Here is a 12,585-nt window from a genome sequence, read left to right as displayed (position 1 = left end):
TTCTGGTTAGAAATAGAGCAAGTAATAGAAGTCAAGATGTCCTAGTTTGTACCCCCCACCACCTTTTTCCATAATAAAAGATACATCTGTCCTTTCTTACAGTCTTTGCACATCCTAATCTGATTGGCTAATCACCTCTCCCATTACACAACAAAAACTCTAGGAAACCAGTGTCTGAATCTGAAGTAATAAGATTCAGATGGTGGGTAATTTCAGGTACTCAGGAGAACTAGGGGAGGAAGATACTTTGGAGTGGAGGATTGAAGATCGTTTCTAGCAGCTTTGAGCCCCATCCCCATGATATATCATATAGGCTAGTGGTCCTGAGACATTTTTTAAAATGGACTTCATGAAAGAATTTTAAAGAACCACATATACTCCCTTCTTCATTTCTAAGTTGATAACTAAATTTTCCATCATAAAAGTTGACATTTTAAACTAACATTCCTTAATGTATCCAGTGGACTCCAAATACCCTAAATATTTGATGCCCACCAACATCCATTTAAAAATATGTGAACAAGCTCTTGAACAGAAATTTTATATGGTTCCCTTTCTTCTTGGACTCCTAATTCCATTCACTTCCCCTGTAGAACTCTATCCTGATTAGTGTATTTGTATGCTTTAAAGTCTTTCATTGATCACTGTCAGCTTCTTTGCAACAAAAATGAGTATAAGGTTATTGCTGGTTACCATAGACTTTGTTAAAAAATTTCTGAGTCAAATTGTCATTGCAGTTATTACTAGTACAAAATTTAGTAAGCAACATAAATATATTACATATTTTTATAACTTGTAAGACTAAAAAGTGTCATTTTTATTGAAAATGAATCTCATAATGAGAAATGTAGTGTTTCTCCTCAAGTAGTTCAGGTAGTCATGAACGAATATTACCTAATGGTAGGCGATAAAGTGCAACATCAATTGTCTATAGACGTTAAGTGTTGAGAAACCCTGTTCACATAGTAATTGGGAAAGGAAGAGATTTGTTCAAACGATATACCTCAAGTCTTTGAACTACTAACTTATGTGCCAATAATCACAAAGTGTCCTATTCCCAAATACAGTTATCAAGTACTATCAAATAAAGTCTTCCTTTAATTTTATTAAAAGCAAAGAGTTGGAAACCACTGAACTTGCAAAAGGATTTGTTACTCATGTGAGTATCAGTTTCAGTCTTATAAAAATGATTATCTGTTACCTTCTCGCTCAGAGGCACCTAGTTAATCAGATACTGATTTTCATACTTCTTTGCCAGCACAATGTTTTGGATTAAATTCTTTTATTATTGCATGTCTTCAGTATCTTTTTGTTAAAATATTGAAGTGCAGATTCACTTCCATATGGAAAATGCCTGCCATTTGTGGAATTAGCAAAGCCAGTCTTCATTTCAAATCAGACTTTCTGTCAGGAAGAAGTCTGACTTTATTCTTCAATTCAAATAAATATGTTAATAATTCATTTTAAAGAATATTATAAAAATCACTGGGAAATGTTATTAACTGTACCTTATAAAATAGATTACTAAAAATCGGCCATGATTAAAGTTATATAGATCTAATATTAATATAGAAATTGTAAAAACAAGTTAGTACTATTTCTTATTGTATAATTTAGAATAATGCCATATAATACCTAGCTGAATCCATTAGTTATTTTATTAAGTGAAAAGTAGGATAGAAGGCATGCTATTCCCTTGGCAAATGCAGATATGTACTTATGCTGAACTCTCGTGTTTGACTTTTGGGAACAATTAAATAAGAGTCATGTTAAGAAAAATAACTATAATTTTGTTAGATTTGTTAGAATTCATGATCAAATTTTTCTTATGTATTTAATTTAAAAAGAATGTTTTTTTTTTAAAGTAGGAAAAAATGCATTGAGCAGTTAACAAACAATTTCATTTTTTGCTAGTAGGGGACAGAAAATAGGAAACATTTTATAAGATGAAATAAGAGGCCTGGCTGCAATGGGAATATTTTGTTTCAAAGGGAAAAGACAACCCCTTCCTCCTACTCTCCAGGTTTTTACACCCTCATCCAGGCATCAGGATTCAGCCTAGATGAGGGCTATGCCTTTCTTTTGTAATGTAGGACAAGAACTGTGGTGAAAGAGGAGGTGGAATGGAGAGTGTGCATGAATATGCCAGCTGGCTCTCAAACAGATTAATTTTAGGGAAGATTTCTTATGGAAGTTGAGGATCTGGAAATTTATTCCCTTAAAATTCTCCTCGGATTGATTCCTTGTCCAGGTACCCCTTGGAGAGTCTTCATATACCTTTGGGAAGAATTCCTTGGAAAGTCTTCATGTACCCCATTTTAAAGACTGCTTGAAATAGACAGACCTATACTCCACTGGCCCTGTCTATACATTATTCTGGGACATAATTACAGGTGTCCTAGAAGGTGGATGACTTAGTGTTTTGGGAATAGAAGAGGGTTAAGAAGGGTCAGAGAAGATGGCCCCAAGTTGGTGTTGTCATTCACAGTGGTCCTGGATATGGTCCTCAGCTTTGCAGTTCTAGAAACGTGATTTTGTCAGTTCACACAAAGGTGTTCATGTTTTGTCACACTGAATCAAACTCACAGGAGGTTAATGTATGAAATAGAATGGCAGTGAATTAATTTATGCTCATTAACTACCAGGTAGACTAGATTCTCTCTTCTGCTGGGAAGTCTATGTGGAAAGATCAGCTGTAATCAGTCTTACATGAGGAGTGCAGATCTTGACCATGGCTATTGTAATCAAGCCGTGATAGCCTGATGCACAATGCCTGGCATGTAACAGGAACTCAGTAATAGTGGAATAGAGTGTACCTATCTGCCTTACAGATGCTAAAGGGGAAGTTCAGGATTCTGGTAGGCCAACCCAACATATTTTTTAATCAGGTAGATTTTTCTTTATTCTTCTTAAATGGCTATATCATGTAGGTATTAAATCCAATAAAATTTCATGTCAGGAAATCGTATAATTGCAACAATTAAGTTTTATTGCACAAGGTCCTGGGTTTAATTCCCAGTACTGCCATTAAAATTTTTTTTAAATCACCTTTCCCCATTAAAAAAAAAAAAGTAAAAAACAAAAATATATTTTTTAAAAGTTTTATCTATCATCTCTGAGCCTAGAAATTGAGACTGTTCATTTATAAGAGATTGGAGATTGCTTTCCCGAGACCTGTATAGTAATGGGTGGTAGTGGCTAAATGATCTGTGTTTCATAATTCTGTTTGGTGGCCAAGAGTATACTGCATAAAAAGAACAACCTTGGTGACTTCCAGGGCTGGAACTTTGCTAGAGGTGGGACATCTTAACTAGGGAGGTATCTGAGCCACTTGTGGCCTGGCCTGATTTGAGGGACTGTATTATATGATGAGGAACAATACCCAATTTCCACCACTTCCTAGATCTTCCTCAGGAAATAATTCTTGGTACTGCTTTGAAAAATAAGCCTTTTCAAATTCTAAAATCATTAGGAATAAGATGGATAAATGAAAAATTGGGGTAAGTCCTATTTGGAAGCCAGAAGATACTTTATCTCCTCAAAGCTTTTTTCTAGTGCTGAGATAAGCTAGTGAGACAGAGGAAAAGAAGCCAGGCTGAGGAGATTCATTTAGTATTTTATTAACAATAAAAAAAAAATACAAAATCCAAACATTTCTTTTTACAAGTTCAGATACATTTTTCCCCCAAGTGCAAAATATTCTATGAACTGCATCATTTACTGTTTATTGTTGTGTAGGAGATGCTTACTATATTGGCAGCAGTGGAAGGTTGATATAAATACAGTATTTTGAAATTTCTTCTGCATTAAAAAAAAAGCCTCCCATATGGTAATGACTATTTTCTGAAACTTAAGTTCAGATCACACAGTATAAAGTTTGCAGTTTGCCCAAACTGCTACAATCTGTGTTGTCTAGATAAGCTGATAACAGAACTGAGAATTCTATTCTCTCTAATCATATATTTTTGTAAAGGTTTCCTAGTCCAAATAATGGCCAAGAACAGGGTGTGCTACCTTTGAGACAAGTCAGATTTAAAGATATCCTTGTGTTGTTTGCTTCCACTTTTCTCTTACAGTGCTTAAGAAGGAAGCCAAGCAGGTTAACATTACTTTCTGCTTATGGTCAGTGACACTTTGTCTCCCTTCCTCTAGTTTGAGCCTGTTATATTGAAGTTAAGCAGCAAATACAAAAGTCTGAATACTCTATAATGTTTTCTTCCATTTTGAGATACAGCCTCCTAAACTACTCCAGAATGACTTCAAACATACATATGGAGAACACTTCTCAGATATGAAAACTTTCAGTAGGGCCAAAGACCAGGACTGTATCACTGAACTTTGAGCAATAAATCTGAGCCTCCACCACCTCAAACTAACTCAGTCCTGGGGAAGTCAGAACAGTCACAGCTCAGTGTCAGCTTCTAGGGATTTGTAGGCCTGAGACAGGGCAGCTCAAGTCCAGGATCTGGTCAGTTTTCTCCTGACTCTGTTCCCTAAGGTTTAGGGAATAGGCCTGGCCTAATATACAGAAAGATGGAGACAGAGAAGTAAAAAGAGATTGCTATGTTGCTGAAGATATAAGTGCCTTTCTGATATGCATCCCTTGGAGCTTGGAGCCCTTGCAGAAATGGCTTCCTATTCCCAGACTCAGATCAGGGCAGGTTTTGGACTAAGATAAATAAGGCCTCACAGTACTATGGCCCCATAAATACCTGATCCTGCAGAGAGGCCTTTGGGCTAGTTCACGAAGGGTTCCCGTTTACACCATTTTCCCACTTCCCTACACTGGTTAAAAAACCTATTTTTCTGTATGACCTATAAAGGCATAGAGAGTCCTTAAATGTTGATTCCTTATTCAGTCCAGTTAATCCCTAGTTCGATGCCCCAGGGCCAGCTTCCTTTATGTACTTGAGGAGCTTTGCCTGGATTCTAAACTCCCAATTTGGGATAATCTAAATTAAACTCGGTGGACATTAGCAGGTCTTCACCTGCTCTCCAAGATCTGTCTTGACATCAGTTAAGAGGCTTGGTGGTCAGTACTTTCCATATTGTGGAAATGATTTGCAAGCCCCAGAAACCATGGAATAAATGATTAGAGGAAGTGTGTTTATGTGTATGTATAGGGTAACAGGAAAGGAAGAAAGCAAGAAGCCAGACCCTGAAGGCATGAATTGGGAAGCACTCTGGCTTTCTAAGAGAGATGCAAAGTGGTAGTGAGAGAGGAATCAGAAAGTTATCCTAGCTTCTGGTAGAGAATTAGGATGGTCAGAATTGATTAAAACAGGTAACATTTCCTGGGAAGTGTGGACACTTCTATTAAATGATCATTTCCCTTCTTGGAAGCAGCCATTTTATATTTCTACAGCAGACTCTTCTTTGACCCAGAGAGACGAAGGCAGCCAGACACTCCACCCCCAAGGGCCATGGTGTTGGTTAATGGATGTAGCTGTGACATCACTTACCAACTGCCTAGAGCTGTCTTGGCTGGTGAATGCTACTGTTTGAAGGGTGTCAGGCTCCTTTATTTAGTGTTGAGCCTCCTTGGGGAGCAATAGCCTGGGACAGTCACTTAGAAATGAACCCTAGGAGTCAATTGTTAGCCTTTGATTGAATAGGACTACAGCTTTGGGGGAACTAGAAGGAGTAAATGGAAAATAATTTTACAGGTGGCAGTGAATTGAAGGTGGAGTATGTGCAGGATCTGGGCTTGGGGATGTACTTGATTCTTCTTCCTTTTGAAAAGCAGTAGTTGAGGAAGCTAGGCTTGAAGTCAGCTCCCAGAGGAAATGGCAAATAGGTAGGGGTAGGCAGAGTGGCCAAGGTCAGGCAGACAACTTCCTGCCTGGATAACTGTTCCTGTTCTTGGCTCTCACAGCCTTGTCTCTGGCCTCGGGGCCCTAAGTCAGCTCATCTCCAGGGGTTTTGTCCTGGTCCTCTTCCAGGTTTATACCAGGGGAAAACAGGATGAAGACAGGGAGAAGATGGAGATTTTTCCCTACTTGGGGTGGAGAATCACTAATCAGTTCCATTGGCCTCTACAATCTTGAGGTCCATGCTGAATCCAGGGAGGCATGGGGATGGTAGGATTGGTTTAGCAGACACAGGTCTCTCTCCTTCCTGCTCCATCAAGTCCCCAGAATTACTGTCCTACACATCAGGTGTCTCTGGTGAGGAAGATAGATCAGATGCTCCAGCACTCAAAGCTCATGAGATTCAAAACCTTACTTCTTCCACTCCAAACATACACTCTTCTCTCTTGGGCAGCTATAAATAGGGTTGTTCTAATAGAAGAAAAAGAAACAAAAACCCCTCCCTCTAGTCAACACAGAAAGACAAAATGATTGCACTTATTAGATGTGGACAGGGTGGGCAGAAGGCTCACCAAGTGCACACATTCCTCTTGCTGCTCATGGCCTGGGGCCAGAGGTAGGTGGCTCTGGGCTGGCTGCAGAGCAGGGTCCTCTTTGGTGGTGCCCACAAGCCATCTGGGGCTACAAGGGAAAGACAACTCTGGGGCAAGGCCCAGGCTGGCTTCTGGTCAGCAGCCATGTTTAAAGACGACACTTAGCAAGGGGAGTAGGGCTCCCCCAGGGAGCACTTGGGTGGAAGTGAGGGGATGGCTGGGCCAGGGAAGACAAGAAAGGACAGGGATTAGTGTTTGAGGCTGGTTTCCAATTGTTCTGTAGTTTAGTCCTTTAGAGGATACATTTTCTTTTTGTTTGTTTGTTTTCTTTTTTGGTGATGCTTTAAAACCTGGTTTCTGTCCTGCAGAGATAGTCTTTGTCTTGGGGAGCAACAGTGGCATATTCAACATGGTAATTCCTGCTGTTCTTCCTCACTCAGCCAGTGTCCACTAGCCCAGTGGTGTGGGCCTTTTGTAAGCCCTCATGGATTGGACCCCAGGCAGACATGGGGGAAGAAGGAGACAAGCTATATAGAAAGGAAAGCCAGCTGTGTGGATGGTCCAGGGCTCAAGCCACATGCCCCAGAGGACCAGTGCTGGCATTAAGCTTGTAAGTCAAAGGCTTCTTTGGCAGAACCCTAGGCTGTTAGAATATCCCTGGGGGGCACAGCTAGGGGACATTTTGGCTCCTGACTAGCAAGGCACAACCCTATAATGGCAGAAGCCCCTCTTCCCCCTCCCCATTCCCCACTAGACCCACTTCCTTCGTGGGCTTCTAGCACCCTTCCAAGCAGATAGGGCCAGGGATGTAAGCTGGTAAAATGGGCAGTGTGGCTGGGGAAGGGAGAAGAGGGGGATATGATACTATTCCTTCACCCATTGGGGGAATAGAGCCAGCACGGAATGGCTTTTCCAGGGAGCATGCAGGAAAAGGGAAAGTAAAGAGAGAGAAAGAGGGTGGCAGAGAGAGACAAGGAAAGGAAGCTAGAGAAATAGAAAGGGAGAGTGCTTGGTCTATACACTGATTTTTTTTTTCCTCCAAAAAGAGAGACTGGAGAGAGTCTCTTATCTGAGGGTGGGGGCAGCTGGCTCTGGGGGCTTAAAAACCTGGGTCTTGGGCCTAGGGGCACTATTTGTAGGGCCTCAGGAAGCTGGAAACTTTGGAACGAAGCAGCTTGATGAAGGACTTTGGCAGCATCTCCTTGTGCTTCTCTGTGTACTTGAAGTAGTTCTGGGGGTGGGCCAGCACCTCAAAGAAGGCCTTAATGAGCTTCTTGTCCTGCAGAGGATGGCAGGTGGCAGTGTCAGCATCAGGGGTGGGAAAGAGAACCACCAGCCTCTAATCAGCAGCAGCACCTCTAGGTGTCTAATAGGCATACCCAGAAGTGAACTCTGGATTCCCATTCTACCAGCTGTTGCTCTTTTAGAATTCTACAACTCAATCAATGGCAGCTCCATCCTTCCTTTGCTCAGTCCTAGTCCTTGGAGCCATCCTTGACTCTTGCATCCTCAGCAAATCCCATTGATTCTAACTTTAAAATATATCCAGGCTCTGACCACTTCTCACCATCTCCACAGCTGCCACCCTATCCAAACCACCATCCTTTCTCACTTGGCAGTGGCCTCCAAACTGGTCTCCATGCTTCCACCTACCCCTATCCTTCTATAGACTGTTCTCCCCCACAGCAGCCAGGACTTTTTTAGTGTTTAATTCAATCACGTCCCTTTTCTATTCAAAACACTTCTCTAGTTTTTTTTTATCACTCTATAAAGCCGAATCCCTTGCATGGCCCATAGGCTGAGTGTAATCTGTGCCCTCTATCCCCTCTTGACTCTTTCTTACTCTGCTGAGCCACACTGCCTTTAAAGTTCTTGAACATGTCATACTGCTCCCATGCTCCTGAGCTTGGAATGCTCCTTTCCTGATCTTCTAATGAGTAGCCCTTTACCTCATTCATGTCTCTTTTCCTCAGAGGCCTTTCCTGACCACCCTGCCTGAAACAGCAACATGATGTGTGGAGAGCCTACTGGATGCCAAGCACCATGCATTAGGACTCAGCTCTTTTGGCTTCCAGGCTAGTGTTCTTTCCATTGCATCAGCAGACTTTTAAAATATGAGGTGGGGATTCCAGCCTCTTATCCCCCACTTTACTCAAAACAGCTCCTCCACTTTATGCATTGGAGTTCCACAGCACATTTAAAATAAGGGTTCAATGCTTTAAAAAGGTGTTTGAGAAGCATTGCTGAAATTATGGAACTTGAGGATTTTTGTCATTGTCTCTTATTTTGATAATAATACAAAATTACTGATCATAAAGATAACTTTTTTTGTACTTATAATTTATGAAGGATAATACTGTGACTAGGACTATAGTTTCTTATGTAAGATTTTCTCAAACTGGGATCCACAGACCTGGGTATCCAGAACATTCTTCAATGTTGGAAACATGTCTTTTCCTTTAAAAGTGGTCTATACTGAATTAACTCTGGGAAATGCTGTGCTAGATCTGCTGTTTTTCTGTAAGAACTGAGGAGGGAGTAAGGGAAGGAAGGGATTTATGCAAAAGCATCTTTCTGTACCTTATTTTCTGTATATTTATTGGTGGAAGATGTAGAGAACATTTCATCTCCTCATCTTCCCTTTCTCTTCCCCCAGGGAATAAGATAGTGTGGGTGACTCTGCAGCCAGATGGGCTTGGGCTCAAATCCTAGCTTTAACTGGGCAAGTTCTGTAATTCTCTGTGCCTCAGTTTTCTCATCAGTAAAGTGGGAATGATGAAAGTACCTCCTTTATAGAGCTATTGTATATATCAAATGAGTCTATTCATGTAGGCACTTAGCATATTGCCTACACATTGTTACATGCTCATTAAATGTTGGTTATCATTATTGTTGTTAATATTCACTTGCCTTTAAAATCTCCTGGTGGTTTTCAGATGCATAGAGCCGGCCATCTCGCACAATGTCTTCTACCAGCTGCTCATAGTCCTCTGCAGAGTCAACCAAGGGGAGGGGCTTAGGGGTAGGAACTCCTCCTGCTCCCTTGCTCCTTCCCAAGACCCATGAGCATCCCCTTTCTCACCCACCTCCCTGGCTCTCCTGCCCTTGCTCACCATCATAGGTAACATAGGGGATCTGGAAGCCACGGGCACTGTTGGCCTCACTTGTCTTGAAGTTGATCCAGAGCTTCCTGGAGCGGGCTGTGAAGGCGATGGGGCGCTCATAGGTCTGGCAAGTCTCATAGGTGGTAATGGAGGATGGGGAGGCTGTGAAGGCAAATAGCAGGTCAAGAGAGCAGCAGGGCAAGCTCCCTAAGTCATCCGAGAGTGAGGAATTGGGCTGACAGAAGCCCTCCCCGACCCCTCAACACACACATATCCTCTCTCACTGCCTTAGGCTTGTTCCACAGCTCTTCTTTGACATCCAGGCACTCACACAATGTAAGAAATTTGACATTTAAATGAATGGAACAGCAAAAAATGTTAGCATAGGGAAGTGTCACATGTAACACTATTGGAATTCTACTCCCAGCGCTGGCTTTCATAACTCTGCTCCCCACCGAACACATCACATTCATTGCTGTTTTCCTTTGTTAGCTTCTCTCCTCACAAAGCCTCTCTCATCACTGCCTTGGTTCTTCTAGTACCAAGTTTCTCTCTCTCTCTCCCTCCCTCCCTCCCAACCAGATTTGGACTGCCCTTCCCTGGTCCAGCTCTGCAGCCACCCACAGTTCTTTCTCATGACGAGGACATCCCCACACTCGTCCTCAGATGGCAGGAAGATCTCGGGTACCACGATAAGAATCTTGCGCTTGGGTGGGGGGTTGATGTTCCAGATGCACTCCACGCCGGCTGGGTAGTTGCCTGGGTAGTTGGGGGACTCGATATAGCCAGTGAACTCACCCAGCTCCCCACCACACTGGCGATCTGCAGCCAAGCCCCAGTGGACAGAACAAAAAAGAGAAAGGAAGTCAGTGGGGAAATAGGTTGGGGAAATCAAAGAGTTCTGAAGTGGAATTCAGACACGTAGGCAGCCTCCTTCCTAGTTCATCATCTATTTTCCAGATTCTGGGTCCAGCTTCTTTCCTGCCCTCTTAGCACCTTGTTATCTCACTTTACCTGTCTGTGCCTCCCCATTACCTGTCTCCAGGGAGAGAGCACTACAGGGCCCAGCCCAGCATCTGGTCATGAATGGGCTAGGAGAGGTGGGGGGTGGGACTTTCCTGCCCATCCACTCTCCAGCCCTGCTCCGTTTTGGTTTACTACCCAGCCCACCTCCTGCTTCTTCCCACACCCATTGCTCCCAGGCCTCTCCACCCCTTTTCCCACAGCCTGGCCTGCTACATACTCTTGCACTGGGCCACAGTGGTGGAGCCATCAAAGTCAGTGCTTGTGTTTCCTGGGCAGCGGGTGCAGAAATTCTGACGGAAGTCGGGCTGATAGGATCCCATGGCACAGCGGATACAGCGATGGATGCTGGTGTTGTAGTAGTGCCCAGGGGAGCACTGGACTGCAGGCAGCGGGGAAAGGTAGGGGTTAAGATGGCAGGGAAGTGGGACTTCTGGGACATGGGATGGGCAGGACACATTCATCACGGAGAATGAATGAAGACACCAAAGTTCCTTCTAGAGTCCTAACCTTTCCTAGTCATGCCAGAATTTAAGCCCAGGTAAAACAAACTTGACAGAGTAGTTGGCTACAGTGCCAATCCTTTTCTTTCAGGCACTGAGCATAGTGCCAAACCTGTACAGAAACTCATTTGTAGTATTGAGGGGAATGTGACACCAGTTCTCCAAAGCAGAGGGGTATGTGAGACTGTTACTTATTCTCCAGTTCCCAGGCTTGGGACTGTTGGAGGGTCAGGATGGGTCCTATGAGCAGGATGGTGTGGTTGGTCACACAGCTGAGCCTTTCCTGGTTTGGGGAAGATGGTGGGGCAACATACTTGGGACTGCTCTGGGGACCTGGAGAGTTTGTTTGGAAGTAGTTGGGATTGGGAGTCCCCAGTGGAGTGAGTAGCCCACTTACCTTTGGTATCACAGTCTTGAAAGGAGATGGCCCCTTCGTGCTTGGTGGTGAGGCCCCCACCACACGGAAAGCACAGGGTCCGTCCTGCTTCAGGTTGGTAGGTGCCACGTGGACATGGCTGGCAGGGCTTGAACCCATCTACAGAGTGTTGGCCAGGTGAGCACTGACCTGCAATGAACCAAGGACCCAACTCTGATGGGGATGGTCCTGGTCATCCCCATGGGTCACCCAGTCTCAGGGGACAGAGGCACACACAAACAGGATGTTGACTAGGAGAGTGGCCTGGAGCCTGGGCCTGCCCTTGGGAAATCCCATGCCCATGGGCGTCCCAGTGCCCACCCTACCCCACTCTGTATTGTTTGTCCCCCTGGCACCTGCACACGTGGTGATGTTGGTGGCTCCAAGAGGCCCGTGGGCATCACTCCCAGGGCAAAGGTCGCAGGAGAGCTGCCCTTCTCTCTCCTGGAAGGTGCCCGCTGGGCATGGCACACACTGCTCCGTCTGGCCGTGGTAATACGTTCCCTGCGGGCAGCTGACTGAGGGAGAGTCGGCCGTGCTAGCCACCCACCCCCCACCTATCTCCCACCACCCAGGTCTGGGATTCCCCTTCCCTCTCCCCCAGATTCACAGAGAATCTCTTTTTCTGGGAACAGACAGAATCCTGCTCGGGAGGGTCAGGGGCCAAAACCATGTACAGGAGGGTTGGTGGCCCCACATGATGCCCCTCTAAATTTCAGCATGGGACAAAGGAGGGGAGGATGATGGGCAAGAGGATCTTGGCTGCCTCACGATTTGAGAGATGCAACTGAGGCCGTAAAGTGTCCTGCTCTGAACCAGACCCAAGCTGGGCCTTCCCTACTCCCCTGCTTCCCTGTTCCCCAGCAAGCTGCCTTACCACACTTGGCCCCTGAGCGGTGCTGCCCCAGCCTACAGGCCTCCAGCAGTTCAGCTCGCTCCCCAGCTACTGGGCCCTGCTTGTGGGCCAGCTCATAATCAAGGCCTGCCAGGCGCAGCAGGAAGCGGTCCTGGTTGATGGACTTTCTAAGCATCTTCAGGGATCCTTTCAGCCGCCGCTCCATCCGCTGTCGGAGGCAGGGCAGCCCACAGCCAGCTGGTGGTGGATGGTGGTGTTAGTCAGGGAAGGAAGAGAAAGAA

The 12,585-nt window shown here is 44.5% G+C and overlaps 2 protein-coding genes across 6 annotated transcripts in view; one reads left to right on the top strand and one right to left on the bottom strand.

Annotated features, from left to right (window-relative positions):
- Positions 1–12,585, top strand: part of TCP11 (t-complex 11) — a 132,202-nt gene that overhangs the window by 1,267 nt on the left and 118,350 nt on the right. The gene's annotated exons all lie outside the window — the stretch shown is intronic.
- Positions 3,597–12,585, bottom strand: part of SCUBE3 (signal peptide, CUB domain and EGF like domain containing 3) — a 37,344-nt gene continuing 28,355 nt past the window's right edge. For 4 of the 5 annotated variants that reach the window (XM_074348534.1, XM_074348532.1, XM_074348533.1 and 1 more), the window contains 8 exons: positions 12,326–12,541; positions 11,805–11,966; positions 11,431–11,598; positions 10,751–10,912; positions 10,132–10,329; positions 9,517–9,669; positions 9,314–9,393; positions 3,597–7,682 (listed from right to left, as the gene is read on the bottom strand). In XM_074348534.1, the coding sequence (XP_074204635.1) occupies positions 7,533–7,682; positions 9,314–9,393; positions 9,517–9,669; positions 10,132–10,329; positions 10,751–10,912; positions 11,431–11,598; positions 11,805–11,966; positions 12,326–12,541 (1,289 nt within the window). In that variant the 3' untranslated portion in view covers positions 3,597–7,532. The remainder of the gene's footprint in view (positions 7,683–9,313; positions 9,394–9,516; positions 9,670–10,131; positions 10,330–10,750; positions 10,913–11,430; positions 11,599–11,804; positions 11,967–12,325; positions 12,542–12,585) is intronic. The other variant, XM_074348535.1, reaches the window with a different exon arrangement.

Source organism: Camelus bactrianus, chromosome 20 (assembly GCF_048773025.1).
Source record: "Camelus bactrianus isolate YW-2024 breed Bactrian camel chromosome 20, ASM4877302v1, whole genome shotgun sequence".
In the NCBI taxonomy this organism is placed as follows: Eukaryota; Metazoa; Chordata; class Mammalia; order Artiodactyla; family Camelidae; genus Camelus; species Camelus bactrianus.
This window is presented reverse-complemented; position numbering and strand designations above follow the sequence as displayed.